The sequence below is a fragment of the Heptranchias perlo genome, chromosome 19, assembly GCF_035084215.1.
Source record: "Heptranchias perlo isolate sHepPer1 chromosome 19, sHepPer1.hap1, whole genome shotgun sequence".
NCBI classification, from domain to species: Eukaryota; Metazoa; Chordata; class Chondrichthyes; order Hexanchiformes; family Hexanchidae; genus Heptranchias; species Heptranchias perlo.
The window spans coordinates 10107581-10131482 of NC_090343.1; the positions used below are offsets into that span (position 1 = coordinate 10107581).

General features: G+C 42.1%; 1 protein-coding gene across 2 annotated transcripts in view; it reads left to right on the top strand.

Moving 5' to 3' along the window:
- The window catches only part of LOC137335149 (tumor protein p53-inducible nuclear protein 2), a 36200-nt gene extending 12298 nt beyond the window's left edge, over nucleotides 1-23902 (top strand). Inside the window, exons 2-4 of one of the 2 annotated variants that reach the window (XM_068000287.1) lie at nucleotides 1732-2022; nucleotides 14658-15006; nucleotides 18198-23902. In XM_068000287.1, the coding sequence (XP_067856388.1) occupies nucleotides 1905-2022; nucleotides 14658-15006; nucleotides 18198-18447 (717 nt within the window). In that variant the 5' untranslated portion in view covers nucleotides 1732-1904 and the 3' untranslated portion in view covers nucleotides 18448-23902. The remainder of the gene's footprint in view (nucleotides 1-1731; nucleotides 2023-14657; nucleotides 15007-18197) is intronic. The other variant, XM_068000288.1, reaches the window with a different exon arrangement.

Consider the following 23902-nt stretch of genomic DNA (forward strand, 5'->3'; position numbering starts at 1 on the left):
CTCTCTGGATTATTAGTCCAGGCCTCTGGATTACTAATCCAGTAACATAACCACTACCCTATCGTACCCATACATACTATTGAAAGTAGCAGAAGCAGATGTTACCTTTTGATATTACTAAAGTCACAACAACATTTACTCAATCATGACGACAAGAAGTAGACATGACAAAAAGTCTCAAGAAGTTAAATATACTATAGATTTATATTTGATAAGCCATGAGCAACAGTCATCCAGGCGATCTTCACCCATGAATACCAAGACACTTTACTTTTCCATAACCTCTACACTATAGTGGTGCAGTGTTGCTTTTTTAATTTAATGCCCTACCTGTGGTTGGGTGGGTGACCTCCATTAGTCCCACTCCAATATGTTACAGAGGCATTAGTTGCACTCAACTGGCACATGGGGCACACAGAGCCTGTTTGAGTTGGTGCTCCCTAACTCTAGTTCCATGTTGTTGGGCGAAGAGAAAATGAATGTGGTAATTCACTGCAATTTCAGGTACTACTTTGATAAAATGCCACACTGTTTATCTTCACTCAAGTAGAATCAATTATACACAGCTAAGCTTGCACTTCTAGCAGTGACCCTCCCCACCCCCACTTCCTGTAAATGTTTTCTACATTTGACGAAATGAAACATTTTAGTTCTGCAGCAGAACTCGAGAATTAGGAAACTTTTCACGGTATTAAAAATCAGCAGGGAGAAGAGTTGAATACACAATAACTGGAAGAAAATGCACATCCTGGAAGCTTGCAGTTACGCCAGGAAGTGTTGAACTCTTACTACTACACCTATATTATTATTGACTTTAATTATCAAATATGGACTATTGGCCTGGTAGCCTCGATGACCTTGCTGTTGGAACCTCCTGATCCTGAACAGAAACTAGAACTTGCACTTTTGACCCATTGAGTGCTAAAACCTTTTATTTAATTTTTTTTTTAAATGTGTATTTTTCTTTCATTCTAAAACCATCTAAGTACAATTTCCTCTCCTCCTTTCCTGAAGGAATGGACTCTTTTTTTTTCCCCTAGGGTATATTTCCTTGGTCACTAGCAACTCTCTGGTGCCTTGCCTATCAGTGGTTGTTGCCAGGTTATTTAACTATGGAGACTATCAATGTCAGGGTTGCCAACCCTCCAGGATTGTCCTAGAGTCTCCAGGAATTGAAGATTAATCTCCAGGATACTGCTGCCAGCAACCCTGGAGAAAAATCATAGGACTATTAAAAATAAAGTTTTTTTTTCATTAAGCACTTATCGGTTCTAAGAATACTGGAGACAGGGAACAAAGGCTGTTTGACTGGCAGTCAAGAATCATCCAAGGGGGTAATGAAGAGTCTGTTCTTTTTCCCATTGGCATGGGAAGGTGGTGCGCTGTGAGGATGGACATGTTGAGCAACCAATGGTGGGGGCGGGAGGTCATGTGATGAAACCTCCAGGAATACATCCAACCAGAGTTGGCAACCTTAATCAACATTGAATCTGATCGTGTCCCCAGAAGTGTGTGTGATCATTTAACAAAATTAAATGAAGTTCCTACAGTATGACTGACTTGCATATTTAATCCCATAGTTTAAAACTGACACACTGTTACTTCCTTTACCAACTGTGTGTTGACCTGCATAAAACAGAATATCAACATATGATTAGCTATCATTCTCTTGGGTAAGGATTGGGAGATGTAATAACATTTCTTTGCACTTTTGGTCTTGTTTTGTTCTAGGCCTTCTTTGCACGTAAACCAAGTGAAAACCTTATGACAGCACTTTGCGTTTTGGTCTCCGTTCAGCTGAACATCGCCTGAGGGATCCCTGGGCAGAGCCTCTTGCTATCCCCTAAGAGATTGGTTGTCTGCCTGTGTGTTAAATTGCAGACCTACTTCACAGCCAGACCACCATGTTCCACCGACTCACCAGCCTTTTCTATGGGGAAACTGAGGAAGTCTGCATCCAGGGTCCCGATCCCAGCTTGACCGAAAAGGAGGATGATGGCTGGTTAATTGTTGACTTTCCAGGTGAGTTTGAAGCTCCTTAAATTTCTTCCTCTTAAAGCTCTTTGAGTCCTGATCGCTAACAGTGTCCCTTTAGAACTTTCTGTTGTAAATTAATTCTGATGTTCTGCTAACTGGTTGAAAGCAATTTGTACCATTGTAAATAAAACACTTGTTTTTGTTATCTAGAAATTCTCTGTAATTCCAAATCAAATTGATACTTTCAATAGAAAAGCCTGACCCCAAAAAATACTTAACAGTAATTGTGAAATTTTAGATGCATCCTTAAAGTTAACCACCATTTCTTCAATCAGGTCAGTGGCAACGATAATTGTGGAAAGCTTTGTGAATTTTTAGAGGGGTGCGATAAGATGCTTTGTACGCAAGACTTTTTTTTCAAACATGCATTGAGCAAACCTCCAGTAGTCTGGTGCAATGCCTTCAAGTCTACCTGTGCCTCAACAGCCACTGGGGTCAAACTTGTGAATTTTTTGTCCACTTCCCGTTGTCATGTGTTGGGCCTATCGCACAAAAAAAACCTAAGTTGAGTTAAAACTATGGTCTAATAATGTTTGAACTTAATTTGTTTTTATGATTCCTTTTAATTACCACCTATATTTAACTTAACGTAAAGTAACTCCACTGGCTGGCAGAGTTCCCAAGCTAACAGCAGAGTGCCCATTCTTGAGCTAGATGGTCATGTTGGGTTTGGGCCCTAGTTTGCAAGTTTTACATACCCCAATGACACAACTGACTATTCCTTCAGTTAGTTGTCAAACAAACCAAAAAGTTGTGACATCAGTCATGGACATGTCTGCAGCAAGAGATGCCTTGAACTTCTCCAGGTATAGCATTGGGAGATTGGAACAAGTCTGGGTTGAGCCTACAACATAGACCATTTCTATTTTCTGTTCTGTTCTGTCCTTTTGGTCTTTGCTTCTCTTCAGTACCCAAGATTAAATTTACTCATTCTTAACTTCATATCAGACTAATATTGCTTTCAAAAGAAGCAGAGTTTCAGTGCCATCCGAGTTTTAACACTAGTTTAGCTTATCTCTCATTTCCATTTCCATTCCCATTCTTGATTCTTGTCACGATGAGCAGCCACAAAAAAAAAAGTAAACATCTATTGCATTTTTGAAAAATTCTGCCCAGTGGATGTGAATTTTATTCACTGATGATTTCAGTAGCTGAAAACAAAAACGCTGCCCTTGTTTTAGGCTCACCCCAACCTATCCTTCTCTTTCTCCCCCTCCCCGCCCCCCCCCACAACCTCAAGAACCATCAAAACACCAGTTCCTACTATCCAGTGCTTTTGCTGATAGCCTGTCTCAAGATAAAATATTCCGCTGTTAGACTTCTGAAGCAGTTGTGGCCTCTAGATAGAAATTTGAGCAGTTTAATGTGAGTTTTCTTCACGATGTGAAGATCTCACCACAGGAAAAGGATAGGAATAGTATTTTGGAGCAGAACTTCTAAAGAGGGAGTCTTTCGTCAGCAACTTTTTAAAAAAAAAATAAAAACAAAATAAAGACGGAGCCTTAGACAATTCATTCGAGCTGCTGCTTCCAGGGAACGGGTGGGATGTGAATTTGCACCTGTTGGCCCAAAATGCACGATGCTATGGAGAGGCAGCAGATGGAACTTGGCTTCTTCCTTCCAGGATAGGTGAAAGATTCAGAGGGAAAGTCAATCCTGGGATATTCCAGCATATCTAGTAGCCACTTTCAGGTCTGCAATTGCAGAAGTCTGCACGCCAGTTGGGTACAAATATTGGCTGGATTAATGCTCGCAATGAAGTTTTCAGTAATGACATCAGAATTGTTTTGACATGAATGCCATCGCCCATAAAAGGGGAAAGAAAGCCCAAAGGGAGGACTTCCATGTTCAGAGTACTCCCACCATTTTATACAAGGAAAATAATCTGAGCAGATGTATTTTGTGAAACCATTAAGTTATTAATCTTAGCTTGGGAAAACTAGATGCTGGGGCATCCTGGTGACATCACTGACTGGACCCGTTTACTTGCAAATCTCAAATTTGGTCCACAGGAAACAGCAGGCGATACAACTTCAAACTGGCCTGAGAGACCCTGAACCCAGGAAACCACACATTAGGCTATGGATGCAAATTTCCCAGCCTCTGGCTTGGTTTTACGGGGGCAGGAAGCTCTTGGGCGGGTTGGAAATTGGACCTATGCTGTTTCTTGTGGAACCGCTCAGAGATGCTCCCTGCTAGTCAATAGAGCAGCCTAGCATTGAGGAGACCTGACCTGAGAGTCTCTTTGCTGGTGAGAAGCTTTCTGATATCTGCATTATATAAATAGTTCTACTGTGACCATTTAAAAACCCAATTTCTACCAGATGGTTCATCCCAAGTAAAAGTTTTGGTAGTTAGCTGTTTTAAATGTGTTTAAAATAGCTCATTATGATCCTAGGTAAATTAGTGCTCTGGTGGTGAGAAGAAACAGAACAATAATGTAATGAAACAACAGCGATCACATCATAAGACCATAAGCAAGCATGGAGCTCGGAAAGTCCATTCCTTGCACTAACCATGCTCCACCATCCACCTGTTTCATTTCCTGCGGAAAAGTTCTACAAAGTTTCTCTGCTTTTTCCAAAGGAAAATGAAGCAAAATTCCAAAATACCTAGATAACCTAGTTGTTCATCGTTGATTGGTTGCTTTCGAGGTCTTGGGAGTCATGTCCCGCACAGTGCTTGATCATCTCTATCTGTACTTATTTTTATAACCCTCGATGCTGATCCTGTGATCATCAACAGAGCAGTAGTTTTGTCATGACTTAATCTATAGGTCATATAGTTTCAATAGAGGGCTTTCACTAACACTGTGGAGTAGCAATTGGTCCTCGATGGGCCCGCCTTCTAGGCGGGAAAAGAGGGCGAAAGGTACCAATTTTACGGAGCTACGTCTTGAAATGCGTCTGACCCTGTATGGGGTTGGGCAATTTTCCAGGCATCCCTGGTGGCCACTAAGAGAAGGTGTTGGGGCCCCTCATTAACATATGCAAGGGGCCTAACGTCTGTTATAGGACCCCTTGGCCTAATTGGGCCTTCCCCAGCTCCGCTCAGATTTTCCTGTTGTCGATGCTGCCTAGCAAGCAGCTCCCACCAAACTGGTAAGTAAAACATTTTTCCCAGCTCCACAGCGCTCCTGAGGGCTGCTGCCAGCCAGTGATTGCCCCCCCCACCTCCTGTTGTCCTCTCTTTACCACCGCCCCACCCACCCCCACATCCTAGAACCTATCTGAGGGCTGATGCCAACGAACTTGAACTTGAAGCAGGTGCGCTGCTTTTGGAGGTGTGACAGGCGCTGACAGCTCACAACTATTCAAATGAGGCCCGAAGCCCAATTTAGGCCATTGGTCATGCCCCCCGAAAATAGGCCATAACCAATTTCAACTCCCTGTGACTGCTGGGTTACCCCAGCCTCCATAAAACAACTGCTTCCCATTGTGAGAAAGCAGTAGAAATGGAAGGAATGTCAAATATAAGCGCGTGCTGTGTGACCCTGTTTGTATCTTGTCTTGCCTAGATATGTAAACTTCTCAAATGGGAGGGGAGAACTTTCATAAAAGGACAAGTTTTTTTTAAAAAAAAGATCCCTGGGTCAAATCTCAGTTACGTGACAAGCAACATTAGATTGTTGAGGCATGACTATGATGTGAGGTAGTGAAACATGGCCATTGAGGCTAATCACATGGTGTCAGTAATGGTTTCTTTGTCAATTTTTAGATGAAATTCAGTCAACAAATCAGATAAATTGATATTCTGTCCCATTCACACATGCCATTGTCTTGTGCCGCCAAAACAAGTTATTGACAAATCTCAGAATACCAAGTCCTGACATCTGGTATATGAATAAAGCCACAAAACATTCAGTCTGCTTGTGAATGTGCGTATCATAAAGAGTACAGACTTTGGGTAGTGCTGTTTAGTATGACTGGTAAGTACCGTATTAACTTCAAAGAGCCTGCTCATTTTCTAAAGCAAAAAACAGTGAGGTTGGGGTGTGGCCTATATCCATCGTCAATATAGTACATAATATGGAAGGGCCCCTGTATCCATCTTTGGCAAAGCAAACACACTGGGATGAAGCTGTGTATCTGCTCAGCGGCAATGGCATCACTATTTAGGGTATGGATTCAGGAACATTTTTCCCCTCTGTGCTTGGGTTGAAATCAGGAATTTGCCACGTGGGGACCGGTAGATGTGAAAGCACATCCTTTCACTAGTCCACTGCCCCTTTAACTCACCATTCCAATTTGACATTCCTGCATATTTGGGGTTTTTTTTTCAGTTTGTGCTTCAGAACAAACTGTTTGGAACAATCTGCAACTGTCTCGAAGGTCATTAGTATGCAAACAATGTCACTTGTTGAGGTCATTTTTTCCAGCTGTATGTTAACTGGAAGGAATACTGTGTGCACAGCCCCACAAAATATAGGATCTCACAGCACGGAAGGAGGCCATTTGGCTCATCGTACCTGTGCCGGCTCTTTGAAAGAGCTACCAATTAGTCCCACCCCCCCGGCCCCCCTGCTCTTTCCCCATAGCCCTGCAAATTTTTCCTTTTGAAGTAGAAATCCAATATAATCTCATACCGAAGAGTTTTATCTGTTTATTGTCAAGTCAAAAAGCCAGTTTGGATCCCTTGGCCATTCTTTGGATGAGACATTAAACTGAAACATAAACACTTGCCTCTTCTGGATATTGAAGATCCCATGTCTGTTTTTTGAAGAACAGCCCTGAGTTCTCCTGGTGCTCTGGCCATTCCACTCTTCCCCTCAACCAAAGCTGATTAACTGGTCATTTATCTTAATACTGTTTGTGAGATCATATTGTGTGCAAGATGGCTGCCAAATTTCTCTACACAAGTTTGCTGCACTGCAAAGTAATTTATTGTACATGAAGTGCTTTGACATGTTTCTAAGAGATACAATAAGGTGCAATGGGGTAAGTTATTCTCTTTAGCACTACAGCACAGAGCTTTGAGCATCGGGAGGCTCCATTAGCTGGGATCTCAGCATATTGAGTTAGCCCATTACCCTTTCACCCCTGGGACCAAGGTCCAAAATGCAGCCCGGACTCTTTGGGTGAATTTTTTTCTTCCTCTGGCTGCCCCATATGCTTTTGTAGCATTTAGGCAATCAGCAGGGGGATGGGACAATGTGGACAGGTCTTTCAGAGAGCCGGCATAGGTGCAATGGGCTGAATGGCCTCCTTCTGTGCTACAGAATTCCATGATTTTGGAGGTCATGGGAGTCTTGTGAATTTTTTTTTAAATGAAAAAGGAAGATGGGAGAAGGGAAGTGAAGGGGATTTCTGACTCAAGCCCAGCAATGTTAGTGTGTATAGACCATTCACAGGCCGGTTATACCACAGACAGTTTCCCCAATCACTAGGCTTTTGACCCAACTTCAGAGGAGAGCCCCTTAATGCCTCAGTGGCATTTCCATTTCTCACACCAGCATCTCTAACCCATGCCCATTGGGATCTGGGTTGAATCTGTCTAAAGTCACGTGCCTAAACCTCTCTGCTGTCACGAGGGGTGGGTGGTTTCTGATCTAATGGGTGTGGGAGGGGGGAACTGTGGGTGGAAGTTCCAGTTTCCCTAGTCTCTTCTTGTCACTAAAGCACCTGATCTCTGTTGTGCTAGTGAATATCTTCTCCATGGCCTTGTCATCCTTCCTAAAACGGGACACAATATTCAAACTGTGGCCTAACCAATGATTTGTATAGGTTTGGTATTACCTCTGTGCTTTTGTACTCAATGCTGCTATTTCTAAAACCCAGAATTGGATTTGCTCTTTATTTTATCAACCTGTCCTCCCACTTTTAAAGATTTACGTAACTGAAAGTCTGTCTGCTTTTCTACTCCTTTTTAGAAGTATGGGCCTGAATTTGCTGCAAACAAGTAGTAATTTAAGATGCTCCTTAAAACCTACCTCTTTGACCAAACTTTTGTTCACCTGTCCTAATATCTCCTTATGTGGCTCGGTATCAAATTTTGTTTGATAACGCTCCTGTGAAGCGCCTTGGGACGTTTCATTACTTTAAAGGCACCATATAAATGCAAGTTGTTGTTCCCAGCTATTTATAGAGTCATGTGGATGGTCTATTGGGATAAGCCATTGGCTGTGCCGTCCACGAGGTCCTTGAGTCGCCATTGGCCTGGTCGCACCGTAGCTGGATCGACGTTCTAGCAAATTAGGGCGTAAATACAGATTGATACAAACAGGGAGCTGAAAAGTCCAAATAATAGCGTAAACCACCCAGCACACCGTTCCAGCAAACACAGGCCCCATATCATTTAATGTATATTTCATCACTTTATTCTTACTACCAAAATGCATCTCTTCACATTTCTCCACATGGACCTTACCTCCCAGTGCCACATCTAGAGGAGCACGGAGCCCTACTGCGGAGATCTCCGCGCTCCTCCAATTCTGGCCTCTTGCCCATCCCCGATTTTCATCGCTCCACCATTGGCAGCCGTGTCTTCAGCTGCCTAGTCCCTAAGCTCTGGAATTCCCTCCCTAAACCTCTCCATCTCTCTACCTCTCTCCTCCTTTTAAGATGCTCCTTAAAACCTACTTCTTTGACCAAACTTTTGGTCACCTATCCTAATATCTCCTTATGTGGTTCAGATCCAAATTTTGTTTGATAACTCTCCTGCGAAGCGTCTTAGGACCATCTGCTCAATCTACTACCTTGTCTATGTTCTCCTGAAGTGTCCTTTTCACAGTTAGCCATGCTGTCTGATTTTGTATCATCTGCAAATTTTGATCATGTTCCCCTATATCCAGATCGTTTATAAAGAGAAGGCTCTCTTTTACCCGTCTTCCCCCAATAATTCACTTGCCTACGGACCAACAGATCTTGTAGACTGCTAGTTTTATCTGTGTACATATGATGGGACTATGTTTTTAATAGAACACACTAAACAAAATAACCACAATCCTGCTGTAATAGTGCGTTTGGCAGCAAGTATCTTGCGCTAACAGGGAAACATAAAACCGAGGCCCGCTGGAATTCTCCTCATTTCATGGCGCCCGTTGTAATTGAAGATCTTTCCTACAACATAGCTGCCATCCCATAACTTTCGGAGAGCACAGGCAGCGTCTTGATCACCAAACGCACAGGTGAGGCTGATAGAAACCCACCACTATGTTGCCTCCAGCACCCTGGATTGATGTCCCCATTGCACTCCTGTTCTAATGTATTACATACAAAAAGAAATAGTTACGTCATTTCAGAGGGTTTCACAGAAAGACAAATTGGATTGCGATCCCAAATCAATAATAAATATCCTGAAATCCAACGAAATAAAAAGGAATCCAACTTATTTAGCCGCCTTGAGACAGTGGCTCTGGTCATAGATTTTTCATTTGGGGTTGTTCTTTCTGTTTTTTTTGGGGGAGGGGGGGGTGGTGCTGTAGCAGCTGATTTTGAAGTTGATGGTTAGCGTTTCTCAGTTTTGTAGGTTGGTATGTAGACTAAAACGAGCCAACGCTCCAGGAATGCCCTGGAGTCTCCAGGAATTGAAGACTAATCTGCTGCGAGCAAACCCCAGGAGAAAAATCATAGCGACAATTTTAAAAAGAAAATGGTGTATTTTTGTCATTTTCTTTAAACACTTTTGTTTATTAGTTATAAAATTTGGGGAGATTTTTAAAAAACGGTTCTTTTACTGGGTTGGGCAGTTGGAGGCAGGACGTCATGTGATGAAACCTCCAGGGATACATCCAACTAGAGTTGGCAACTCTAAAACTACAACAAAAGTACTTCCTGACGAATTTTGCACCTTTTTGGTTTGCAGGTTTTTTTTTTCTTGCTGGAAGTAGCAACGTCCAGGGTCAGAATGACTTGTTACTTTGAGCTCTCGCCAGGAAATTCCTCCATAGAATCATAGGAGGCCATTCGGTCCATCGAGTCCGCACCTCCAGGGTTCTCCCGGTTGGCCAAGATAGCTGGAAAACCCGGGTGCTTGGCCAGGGGTTTCCGCCATAGTTACTGAAGCCGAGCGGGAGAACCCCCACCCCACGAGGAAAATGCAGCATCTATTATTTTAAACAAGTATTTCTTGGATGTGATGGAGGAATGCTTGTCTGGCTTCTCTGCCCGTTCTTCCCTCAGTCCCTTCCTCCTCCTCTCTCTCCCCACTCTCCTTTCCTTGTGCCCCCCCCCTGTCCCCCATCCAATTCCCTGTGGCAATCCGTGGCTTTGGGATTTCTGCAAAAGCAAACTGACTCTTGTTTACCAATATTGGTGCCGGTGTTCAAAAGGACACAGCCTTGTTAGGCTAAGCAAGTGAACCAGTGCTGTCTGGCTTCTCTCTAGACTCTGAGCTAGTCCTGTAATAAAAGAAGCAGACAGTAAAACACACAGTGGAATAGTAAAGACTCTTAACAAAGTCAGTTTGTGTTATGTTGTTTTTAGACCCTTAAAATGGTACCTATTTCGATATTTCCCTGTATTCTATTATTGAGATTTAAGCATTCTAGTGCCACGATACTGTTTCCATTTAGGCCCAACATCACTTGCATCATTTGTGAACTTTGTTCCCCAGTGGATGTAGCACAATACCACCGAAAAAAAGCACTGTAACGGGTGTTAATAATGAATATAAATGCTATCTGATATTATTAAGAAGGGTTGACAGCAATTTGATCTCTTGTGTTCAAAACTGCTGCATCTTTGCTCGTGAATTACGCTGTCACTTGTCACCGGAACCCCTCCGTGTGGTCACAGTTGGCCAACTGTTCCCTTGCATATAATTCTGGCCTGTTCTTCTATCTTGGTGTGGGATGTGAACAATGGGAGATTTTCCCACTCTTGTACCCCAGTGTCGTGCTCCAGCACTTTCAGGGCAGGTACAGTAGAGTTAGATACCGGGTCGCCCTACCTCCTACTTTGCTGCCCTGCAGGCGAGGTGTACCAGGGAAACGGCCTGCACCCCTCCCCCACCCCCCAGAGAATGTTATTTTTTTTGTAAACTTTTCTAGGTTGGCCCCCTTGCTGAGGCGGCTTGGTGGAATGTTGGCCTGGGTCACGGGGGGGTTGGGGTGGGGGGGCCTACACAACTTCTCTCTCTCTTTCCTCCCCCCCCCCCCCCCCCCCCCCCGCAACAAAGGTGGTAGTGGGAGTTTCTAGCTGCCATGGGCAGGCAAGCACGAGAGATGTGGCCCAAAGTGGCACCTGCATTTGTCAGTTCCTTGTTAATAAGGTGCCTTTTTGTTGACTGCACAAACTTCAAAGGGGGCCAATACTGGAGGGCACCGATGGGTGCAATCCAGCCGGAATCATGACCTGAGGATTTAGGGCCCCCACTGATATAAATTTGGATCTATGACAAATTTATCAAGGAGTCTTTTTTTTTTCTCCAAACTTGTGAGAATAAACTTTTTTTTAAATCATATTTTCAAATCTTTTCTGGGGGGAAAAAATAGTCAAAACATTCTGAAACCTAACAACCTTCATAATTTTTTTTTTTTAAAAAACAACCCCTCCATTAAATATTCCCATGGCCATTCTCTACTGCAGTCAAAGTGGTCTTAGTGTCTCCAGTCTCTCCTCCTAACTATAGTTTCCCATCCCTGGCATCTTCGTGTACATGCTGTGGCTGAAATAACATTTTGTACAAATGCCCCTGCATAACCAGGAAACACACGAGGAGTTTATAATATTTCAATTGGAGGACCTCGCCAAATCTAGTGAAATCTACAGGCATCTGTATGAGCGTGGGAATGTCCTCCAGCACCACAATCAAGGGCACTTTTTCCCTGGGAATTGGCCCTCATAATTATTGGGGTAGCAGCAATGCCTGGTTATTAGATTGTCCTGATTTGAATCTTAAGTTGCAATATATTAATGAGGCTCATACATTCAAGGGGCTAGAATAACATCTATAAACTGGGAAAGAGAAGCTTGTTTTGTTTCAGATGTTCATTCCAACAGATATTATGGCGCTCGTAGTGTGGTTTCAACTGGATTTTTTTTTCCCTCATTTTTAACTACTTTGTGGTATATTATCAGTGAAAGTATAACATTTCTCCAGGCTAGGGACTTGCTCACTCCCTTTAATTCTTTTTCTCTTTCTTTTCTCTCACTCTCTCCGTCTCTCTCTCTCTTTACTCCCTCCGCCAATCTCTATCTATATAATGGCCGCTACTCTGAACCATTGGGTGTAGTATATTTACAGATCAATGTGAGTATAGGTATTCCTCTTAAAACTCTGGTTAGTCTCCGCTCTGAGGAAGTTGACAAGATCTTTGGCAAGGTGTAGGAACCAACAAAAGCCAACAGCAACCAACATAGTATTTCCAAGTAAATACTGTACTTTTTAAAAAAAAATGTGTGTATATTATAAATAGAAGATTTGACCTCCATCTGGCATTCACTTGTGGTTTAACTGATCTTAGAAAATGGCATGTCCTTCTTTATTCTTGCCCGGTGGTACCTCAAGGTCATACCTGCTGTGGATAGTAACAGGATAAAAATAGCTGATTCTATTTTACATGAAGAGGAATGTGAGTCAAGGAGAAATGTCAGCAGAGCTTTATCTTGGACATTTTACATCTCCCCATGGAGATTATTTGCATAAATTATACACTCTTTCTAGAACAATTCATTGGCCTTATCTTGTTCACTGCTTTTTCTTAAACATACATGATCTGTATGTGTTTACGTTACATCATAGTCAAGTTCCAAAGTCCTGCATTGTGTTGAAACTCTGGGTCAAATTTAGATGTATGATAAAAGATTTGTTCAGCTGACCCTGATTGATGTGAGAAAGTTAAACAGAGATGCAGAATGCTACCGCGATCTCATCATTTTAACTGTGTGACCGTTAATTTGATTTCCTCCATTTGTGGTCTCACTGGCTCCTCCCATTTGGCTCTCCTCATGTTAACAGGATGTGCTGTTCAAAGACTGGGGAGAAGAAAAACATGCCAGGGTACCTCATACTAGGGTTGATATGGTTGCTCCACACACACATGCTGTGACAAGGAATGAGGTGACACTAGTTTACTGCTACCTTTCTTCCCACACCCGCATCTCCCAAACCCGTGACCGTTACCACCTCGAAGGACAAGGGCAGCAGGTGCATGGGAGTGCCATCACCTCCAAGTTCCTTTCCAAGTCACACACCATCCTGACTTGGACATATATCACCGTTCCTTCATCGTCACTAGGTCACAATCCTGGAGCTCCTTATCTAACAGCGTTGTTGGGAGTGCCTTCACCACAAGAAGAAAGCCCACCACTACCTCCTCAAGGGCAACTAGAGATGGGCAATAAATGCTGGCCTTGCTAGCGATGCCCATATGCCAAGAATGAAAAAGTATTGTTTATGGCTTTGCAACAGGTACCAGGCAAAGGAGAGGTCCATATGTTTCCTCACCTTAGTTTGAGAAAACGTTGTTTAGTGTAGTTTTTTTTCTTTAGTATATGCACCCTGGAATAATAATAATGAGTGGCAGCAGATGGAGCACCATCACGTTATTTAACTAACCTGCCTTGTGTATGTTGTGGGAAAATTAATTCCCTCCAAAGAATCAGTCTTAAGCTATGGGGAGGCAGTGCCTCCTAAATAGCCTTTTATACCAGAAGTAAGATGAGATGGCCACTGCTAAGTGCAGTATTGTTATGTAGAAATGAGTAAGCAAATTGATATGAATTTTTCATTACAGCTTGGTCCAAAATTCCTCTTAACGGGGGGGGGGGGGGGGGGGGGGAAAAATGGATATTGCCTGTTTTTTTTCTTTCTCTGTAATTAAGGACTCGCTAACGATTGTGGGTACATGTGGCTTTGAAATGTGCAGTTTTGGAGAGTGCGAGTCATTAATTATGGAGAAAAATGGGACATTATTCAGGGGAACATCACCCACCTCCTTTTGATTTGGAATTTTGCACCAATTTTTTAAAAAATAAGTTTGAAATTGGACCTTTGAAACTGGAGTTTGAATGTTATAGTGTAATAGCATTACTACTCTTCCCATAAAGGAGAGTTAATGTTTTTGCTTTGTTCCAATGGTGCCGTACATTCTTTAGTGAGTGAGATTCAATAGAATTGGGGGAAGGGAAAATAGAAAACTTTCCCAATTAAGTCATGCACATCCAAGTTGGTTTTTTTTTGGTTGAGTTTGTCCCTATTCTCGGCTCAGTTCAGTTTCTCTGACGAGCAAGTAGGATCTCGACACCATCTCCTCATCCCACTCGTTTTCCCGCCCCTCCTTTTTTTAAAAAAAAAACTTGTTCTGCACCAAGAAATGAGGGTTGTGCCTTCTCGCTGTGGCTGTGAAAAAACCCAACGTTGGTACAAATGGAAAATTGCTCTTTAGAGGAAATTGCTCTTTAGCAACTTACTCTTCAGGAGGATCAACCTGTAAATTTTTGAAAATGCTGGACTAGGCCTGTCATTCTGAAAAAATGACTAATCAGTCTCTCTTTTTTTTGTTTTTTTTTTTTGTTTTCCCCCCCCCCCCTCTTTTCCCTTCTCCCCCACCCCCCCCCCTCCCCCCTCCCCTTCAACCCGATTCTTTTGATTGATTATCTGTTAATTCTCACACAAACCGTTATGACCACTGTTCATGTCACTGGATGGTCGCATGTACCCCCACACCTCAAATTTAGATGATTGCACTACCCCCTCAAGCGAAGAAGTGGAGGTGAGAGCAAGTGCAGCCGAGCCCAGCTCTTGCCTTTCTGATGACTCCCCTCCACCAGCCTCTTCTTCCCTTGAGTCTCTCTGTCACTGTGGAAGCAGCTCCGGTCCTCCACAGCCTTTACCCTGCACTTTGGAAGAGAGTTGGTTTGTCACCCCTCCCCCCTGTTTTACTGCAGAAGGCCAGAATGAAGTTCAAGTGGAGAGCAGCCCCCTGGAGAACCTGCTCATTGAGCACCCGAGCATGTCTGTCTACGCTGCCAGCAACACCAACATCAGTACAGTGGAGGAGGATGCCAGCGAGGAGATCAATGATGGGTAAGATTTGTGCATGCATGGGTGAGAGGGGGAGAGGGTGGATGTGGTTGGGGGACAGCATTTTTCTCTCTCTACTCCCCCCTCAGTATAAAATAACTGAATGACCCCTTTCAACATTAAGAACTATAAGAGTAGCTCACAGTTCAATCTTTTGAGGATCAGTTCTGCATCAAATTTATCATTAAGTTTACCCAATTGACTTTCAGCCCTTTTCAGAGTTCTGCACCTGCGTTTTCTTTTTGTTCTGACTGTTTGTTGGATCTGATGATAATGGAAAACCATAGAACATGCAGCTTTCTGAATCTTTTTTGTATAAATACTTGAGGGGGTTCCTTGAATAAATATAACACACCAACTTTAAAATTCTGATCTTCCAACGAACAAGCGGTGTGGATAATCTTCATGACCTTAGTCTCGCCCTTGTGGTTCTGATTGAGGTTCGTGATTTGTTAGCTGTGCTGTGTTTGAAGAATTAAGGACAGTGCGGATTCCACCTGTCATCTTGTTTGTTTGCCTATTTGTTGTTTCTCTTAGTACATTACAGATGCCTGTCCACTGTTGCTGCTTGATCAATATTTCCCTCATTGTTCCAAGTTTTCAGTCCTTTTTAGCTTTGCTTTTGGCCAACGGTCAACAGTTTCAAAGAACATTATATTGGAGCTGTTGACATCTCAAAGATGTTGATTGGTTTTCCCTTCTTTTCACGTGTTATATAGAATTTACAGCACAGAAACACACCATTAGACCCAACTGGTCTATGCCGGTGTTTATACACTACATGAGCCTCCTCCCACTCTACTTCATCTAACCCTACCAACATAGGGATGGGCAATAAATGCCAGTCTCGCCAGCGATGCCCACTTCCCATGAATGAATATTTTTAAAAAATCACTAACCCTACCACCATATCTCTAGCCCTACCTGGTCCTATGGTGCCTCGCACAAGAGATCCTTTTTCAAGTGTAAACCTGGACAGTGAGTGTCTGCTCACTATCTTCACTATGAAGGGCATCACATTCAAACTCCAATAGCCAAATGTGCATTTCCTAGTGAGAAGCCTGAGACGTCAGCAACGCAAATCAGAAGGGGGTTACTCCCCACAATTTCCACCTAGTGGGGAACGCACCCACAATTCCCCAATATGTACTGCTAGCAGGAAAGGCTTCATTCCAGGAGTGGACATTCAGGAAATGGGCCTTCCGACGTCCACGCGTGTGCAGATTGCAGCAACAATCACTGGGTGCAATCGGCAACAGGAACCCTGGCTTTCTTTTAAAAACCTCCATAGCGTGGGCTGTTGAGGCCAATTGCAGCCTGGCTTAGATCTGCAAACTCAACGCAGAATCAAACTCGGGCTCTTCTGGCCTGTATGGCTTACTGCTATATCACCCACTAGGATATTGGGAGTTTCCTGGACATTTTTGAATTACTCCTGTCTGATATTTAATGGAGTTGTGTTCATAAGTCTATCTTATTTCCTGCAACTTGCTATTCAAATTGATATTCCATCATCAGATTCATTCACCCATTGCTACTGATTGAGGGAAACTCGGCAGAATCGGCATAAAACTGCCCCCATAAACTCCGTATGTTGTATATAAAATGGTGGTTGGAGTGTTTTAAGAATATTATCCATATTCAAATGATACTCGTATTGATACGCTGCCTAAGCTTTGGTCTTGTGGGTTATAATGTCATCTGAACCCCTTAATGGTTTAATGTCCTGTAATGTATCCCAAACCATATTGTACTTGAACTCTGCTCAGGATTTAGGGGATGGTTATAAACCCTTTGAACTTGGCTTGCACGGTTGAGACATAATTTTAACCCCTTCAAAGGACTATTAGTTTGTAATTGATCCCTGATATCCTTCAGTTTTAAAGTGTGCAATCTTACCCTTTTTTTCCAAGCGTGTGGGAATCTCATTTCGTTTTCAACACAAAATTTTAATTAAACGTGACCCCAATTATTGGGTCAGTTTAGTGTCAAATTAAACATCCTGTAAAAATTGTTGATGTTTGTGTGATTCAGAAAAATTGAAGTAATAATTTGCAGACATCACTGAAAGTGCCAGCCCTCCTTATCTAACTTGTATGATTGTAATTTCACTAATTCCCCACTCAAATTATCATAGAATTTATGTACAAATGTCACGCCTCTATCCTCCAATTCCCTGATAAATAATTTGATTTTTAAAAAGTTGCACTAGTTTATTAACTGTGGTCCCATATTTATATAGGATATAAAAATGTTTTGAAGATGTGCTTTTTTAAAAACTAAGTGCCAGCTGACAGTCTACCATTTTAAAAAATGAGTTTGACTAATTAGTGCAGGTTTCACAAGCTCAATAAAGACGATGGCAGGAATTTCCTTGGGACTGCTCCCTCTCTCGTCGTAACTTTGCCGGAAAACCCAGAGGAGCAGGAGCAGCTCTGAGGAAATTTCCAGCCTATTTGATGTAGAACAGTTACTAGCATTATAAAAGAATGGGAGACATGCAGCTTAGATTCACAAGGAGGTTACCAGAGATTAAGTGCTACAGTTGTGAGAATTTAGGCTTCCCCCCCCCCCCCCCACCCCCCCACTGGAGCTGATAAGGTTGGGGTGGGTGACCTGATGAGAGATCTTCAAGATTATGGGTTATGATGAGATAAATAGCGATAGGTTGTTTCCACTGGCGAGTGAGAGGGCAAACATTCCAGATAATCACAAAAAAGAATTAAAAGAAAGATTTGCATTTATATAGCGTCTTTCACAAACTCAGGACGTCCCAAAGCGCTTTACAGCCAATGAAGTACTTTTGAATTCACTGCTGTAATGTAGGAAATGGGACAGCCAATTTGCCACAGCAAGAACCCACAAACAGCAACGTGGTAAATGACCAGATCATCTGTTTGTGATGTTGGGGAGGTTAACAAAAATTGTTTTGCACAGAGGGTGGTTAGAATGTGAAATTCTTCCCCACAAACTGAAATTGAAGCAGAGCCCGTAAATTCTTTTAAAAGGCAATTAGTTTCTTGAAAAAGAGGAATATTTGGGGGGGACTAAGCAAGAAAGTGATATTCGACTGGTAGCTCGTGAAGCGAAATATCGGTGCAGATTTGATGGCGGAATGGTCTGTTTCTGCGCTGTAACTTTTTCTATAGTTTTTGAAATCTTTTTTTAAAAAAAAACACGCTTTCTGCCTGCAGAAACGCAACTCAGACCAGGGTGGAGCGATGGGCTGTTCCAACTCCTGCAGCGGTTTTAGGCCGAGCCGGTATCTTGGAGAAGGCGAGTCAGGTCCGCCGGATCCAGCGAGCGAAGCAACGGGTTGAAAAACGCCAGCTGAGCCGCAACCGCATCCAGAGGCAGAATCTTGCGAGGGAGTGTCGCTTTCACCGGACCAAGCACCACGGCAGCTTTGTGTACCAGCCCTGCCGACGCCAGTACAACTACTAAAACCAATTCAGGAAAACGGTGGAGTAGGGGTCAGTTAGACGGCATTAACCATAAGTTCGGACGGACTGTGCGTCTCGCAGCACAGGTTTTGATTAGCTGGCCTTCTGGTCCTAAGCGTAGCTTTTTTTAAAAAATAAAAGTTGTTCCACGCTCCGACTAGGACACATCATTTGGGACCTTCTCTTTCCTTTTCTTGTGTCTTTCTGCTTAAGTCACCTTTTTAGGAATTCCTAGGTCTTTTGCTTTCCTTCCTATTTAAGCCTCAGTTACATGCGTTGGGTAGAACATTGCGGCGCAGTGCTTGCTTTAGTGTATGTATGAATGCATTCAGACTGATTGAAATGCCTATGGGACAGTGGGGAAGATAAAGGAAGTAACGTCTGCACTACCAAGTTAACCTATTACAGCTTGCGCCAGTCAGCAATGTGGGTGTGACTTGGCCTGCAAGGTTTCTTTTTGAGACCAGGTTTGGACTACAAGGATGCTTGTCATAACCAAGTGGGCCAACCATTTTCAGGGTAAACCATTATCACAAAGGTCACTGGGAGATGGCTTCAAGATTAAATGGATGTTGCTGTCCTCACCAAGCATTTTACCAGTTTGTAAAAAATTGTTTGATCAGTGATGCCAGTACAGCTAAGTGGTGGCATCCAGAGGGTAAAAGTAGACCAGGACACCGTGCCGACTCTTGTCTCACTGGGTACTTAAGAGTACCAGCTTTTGATTTTCTGGCGCGATCAGGAAATGACTTTTGTACACCTTCTGAATTCCTGGTCCTTCTGATTTATTGCTGTGATATTTACACCAGTGATTTCCTATCAAGAGTGCAGGTAAGTTTACTTTTTATCTGGTGCATAATATCCTCACTGGACTTGCTGCTAAACCCTCCCACCTTATCTCTGAATTGCCCTCCTTGGTCACCCACCCCTCCTGTTTACCTCGTTGCCATCCCTGCCGGCCTTGCTCTCAGTCTTGTTGCCATTAGTAGTGTTAAGTTAATCTGCTGGAATGAAATCTTTCTGGGTCTGGGTTGCAATTAGTTTTGGGCTTGAGAGTTGACCTAGGGATAGAGTTGACCTTGGGGTAAAGGTGTGACTATATTTCAGGGGTACAACTTTTTCAATGAAGGGGATTGTTTATTTCAAAGGAGGTGAGTCTGTATTCGATGAATTCACCAGATTGAGAGAGGAGTGATGTGTTATGAGTGCCAATATATTTTGTGAAACTGGTTTTGATGCTTCCCCTCCAGCCTTGCTGCTGCAGCTCTACCTCGCTGCTTGCTGTCAAAGGTTGCAGAGTGGGGTCAGAAACTTTGGGTTAGGTTAAAGGTACACGAGCGAAGGAAAGAGGGAAATAGTACCCCTTCTTAACAAATTCCACTTTAAACAATGAATGTTTGGAGAAGTTTATTACATCTGCAGAAACTGAGAGGGAGAAAGGGTGCGGAATGTGTATTCGCCCTGTTAGCCAATCCAGCAGAATCTTTAACCTATTAAAACTAATTAATCGATGAAAAAAAAAGGCTGAAATTACTATCCCGTTTTCCTGTGTTTTTTTTAAAAAGTCTCAATAAGTCAACTAATTTCTGACAACATCAGGGTACGATAGTGCAGTGATTTTGTTACAGAATGAGTAATCCACAGGCCTGGACTAATAATCCCGAGAAAGTGACTTCAAATCCAACCATGGCAGTTTGAGAATTTGAATTCAGTTTCAATTTTTTTTTTAAAAACTGGTAATAAAAAGCTGGTACCAGTAAAAAATGACCTTGAAGCTGTTGGATTGTCGTAAAAACCCAATTGGTTCACTAATGCCCTTTTAGGGAAGGAAACCTGCCGCCGTTACCCGGTCCGGCCTATATGTGACTCCAGTTTCAAACCAATATGATAGGCTCTTAACTGCTCTCTGAAATGGCTTGGCAAGCCACTCAGTTGTATCAAAGCCTCTAGTGCTTCAAGAAGGCGGCCCACCATCAGATTCTCAGGGCGACTGGGGATGGGCAATAAATGTGGTCCAGCCAGTGATGCCCACATCCCAAGAATTATTTTTTTTTTTTAAAAGCCATTTATAATTCAAAGTTACTACCATTATGATACTTGAGATTATACTTTTTTTTTTAAAAAAGCAGTAGATTTTCAGTAAATCTGATTTTGAATCACTGACATCCTCCTTCTCCAGGATGAAAATCCTAGCCATCCACTTTTGAATTGTTTCCCAATTTGGATGAGGCTTTTTAAATGGGGGAGAATGGACTTGCCATTTCTTGCCCTCTATTCCTCGTCTTTGAGTTTTGAATGCATTTGATCTCCCCGCCCCCACCTCCCCTCTGTTTATAAAAGTTGCTCGCCTAAAAATGGTGCTGAAATTACCTTTTTTTATCCAGAAATCTTTTTACGTTATTCTTGCTTAGAAGCATAAACAGTTGACGTGTTTCATATTCCCCCTCCGCACCCCCGTCCCCTGCCCCTGGCAATCTGTTGCAGAAGAACCTGGCCTACACATGAAACCTCCACTTAATAGTACGATTGTGTGACTGGGAACTCTCCATGTGGGGAATCGTGGGTCTGGACCTGTATGGTAATGCTGTTCTGTACAGTGCGCGAGAGCTGCAGCGTATTTAACCACTGTGCCATCTACAAATGAACATATTTTTACTTCTAATACCTGAACATCAAATCTTTTTAAAGGTATCTATTTCTGGACAAACTCATTGAAGGAATGTTAACTAGCCACATCAGATGGAGCTTTATCCCAGGAAAGTAAGCACCAAAATAAGAATATATTAATAATCTTTAACTCTTGCTGCACTTAACTGAAAGAAATAAAAATGGCACCTAATTCCACTCGCTAGAGGTTACTTATTTGTACAAAGTTTATGCTGGAAATCTGAAATAAACCAAAAATGCGCTTCTGAGTTTTGGCGAAGGGTCTCATCTTGAACTGTGACCTTTCCCTTTCAGGTGCTGAACAAACTACTGTGCATTCCCAGCAATTTCTGTTTCTTTTGCAACTTTCTATGTGAGCAATGGTTTCTCTACCCCTCCCCAGCCCGCCTCATGATCAGCCTTGGTTCTTTCTTGGCAACCTATAGTAGCTGTTCCTTGACTCACCCCATCCCCACCTCCACTCCACTCTGAGCTTGTCACCAATACTAACAGTGCACATCTTAATTCCTTTCCTTCTCCTAGGGATTAATTTCCTCCAGTTTTGAGTTGACTGACGTGGGGGATGAGGGGGCGTATTGAGAGGGGAAAAAATAGGGGGAAATGCTTGTAGCACTGATTTTGCATGTAGTGCTTGTAAACTGCTTTGATAAATATTCACGCTGCACTGTACCTGCACTAGTGTAACTGGGGCTTTCAACAGCAATTTGTATCCACCTACTAACTTGTACTGAATGCCTTGCTTTAATAGAAGGTCCTGACACTACAGTCTGACTTCCGGATCAACCAAGTGTGGTGCTGAACTGATAGAAATATACAACTTTATTTTGTAACTGAAAAACATGTAACTTTGCGGACAGTATTTTAATCTGTTAAATACAACAACAAAAAAGAACATTTAGAAGTATATGCTGTGCTGTTGTGAGACCAGTGTTCTGAAATAGAATTGCTTGTCGATGACTGGGATGAGAGTGTTCTGCTGATGTGTGTTTTGTTTGATTAATTTATTTAAGGATATATGTGATGTGCGAGCCGCCGTTTTCCTTTCTAAACTACACAGCGCAGACTCTCTCAGGGACAATACGCCACAATGCAGTGTGTGTTTTTTATTTAATTCAAAAAACAGTCGACATCCATAGTGAATAAAAAGCAACTGAGGCTTCTGTACTTATTTTGTTTTACCTTTTTCGGCTTCTATTCATCACAAGGATTTCAGGGTGGCTAATAAAAGGATTATAGTAACTTTTTTAATAATAAAGATTACTCTCAGGATGAAGATTGCTGGTGTTCAAATAAAGCAGCTTCATCTACTGTAACATTTTAATTTTCCATCTGTGATGCTATTTTGAGAATCCGAATTTGATTGAGATAAACAAATGAATGAATAGTTTTACCCAGACTGTCATATCGAAGTGTTGTAACTCCTTTTGTACTTGAACATCTTGAAAACAAACTGGGAAGCGTCAGTCTTTCATGGCTTCTGTTCATTTAATGCGGAGTTCTGTCTGATTTACAAAATACTCTCGTGTATACCGCTTGATCTAGTTAAGAGGATCAATCTCTTTTTAATGAGTCCTTGAATTGTGATCTTTTATTGGAATGGAGTCTGATCCTAAACTACCTGTACTTCTCATGAAGGAGTTCCTCTCCGTTCGTTAGGGTAAGGGTTGATGTAGAGTGTTGAGTCTTTTGTGTATCACTTTTTATGTGTTTATTCATATATCCTTAGCCTGGACTTTAAAGCAGTACTTTTCTGGAGAAGTTGAGCTAACATTCAGATGGCATTTCCCCCCGCTCCCCCCAATTGTGGGTTTGAAATGTATACAGTCTATTCTTACTTCAAGTTGTTGGATAATTTAATTTTTTTTAGTGCAAAAAAACAACTTTGAATTATCAGGTGTGGACAGTAATTTCAAAATCATAGAATGTTACAGCATTGAAATAGGCTATTTAATCTATCAAGTTTATGCTAGTGTGTTCCGCTAGGTGAGCTACTTGGTCTAATCCCACTCTCTTGCTTGTTTCCCACATCCTTTTTAATGTTTTTCAAGGAAATCTCCTTTCATTGTAATGTTCTTACTACTCTTTCTCTTCTCCTGTACTGATGTTGCACATCTGCAGTATTTAAATGTAGAATGCGGCAATTCTGTTCAACAAGCGCCACCTACTGGATACCAACACTATAGTTTAAAAACATAATTGCCAGATTACAATTAAAGCATATTAGAGTAAAACATGGTACTGAAGGGTGGTATCTTTTAAAATTTTGTAGTTATATTATAAATTAATGATTCTGAATAGTCTACTGAGCAGCTACGCTGATCAGGCCACATTTTTGTATTAACACAAGGCTGTATCTGGTTCCTTGTTCTAACTGCAATTCCCAGTGTATAGTGGTAGTGTGTGTTATCAGATATATTATATATAAAATATATTTAAAATTAGTTATACTGCTTGTATTCATCAGTAACTTACCTCTCATTATGTACTGACTGTGTATGTGCCTTCCATGCTGGGGATGGTGTGATGGATTTTTAAATTGAGGCGTCTGTGTATATTATATATTTAAAAAGAAATGGAGACTGAGTAGCAACAGTAAAGTCCTATGCAAAAAAGGGGCAGCTTGTTTTTCTTTTGGTTGTTCTCATAATTATGTTTTCAATTATTGAAAGTGTGAAATGTATGATAACTGGATTATGGGTGTGGAGGTAGTGCTTCAAAATTAATATTGTCATAGCCATTTGATGACTGTGGAATTTCATTATTTTCATAAAAGTTCATTTTTTTTCAAA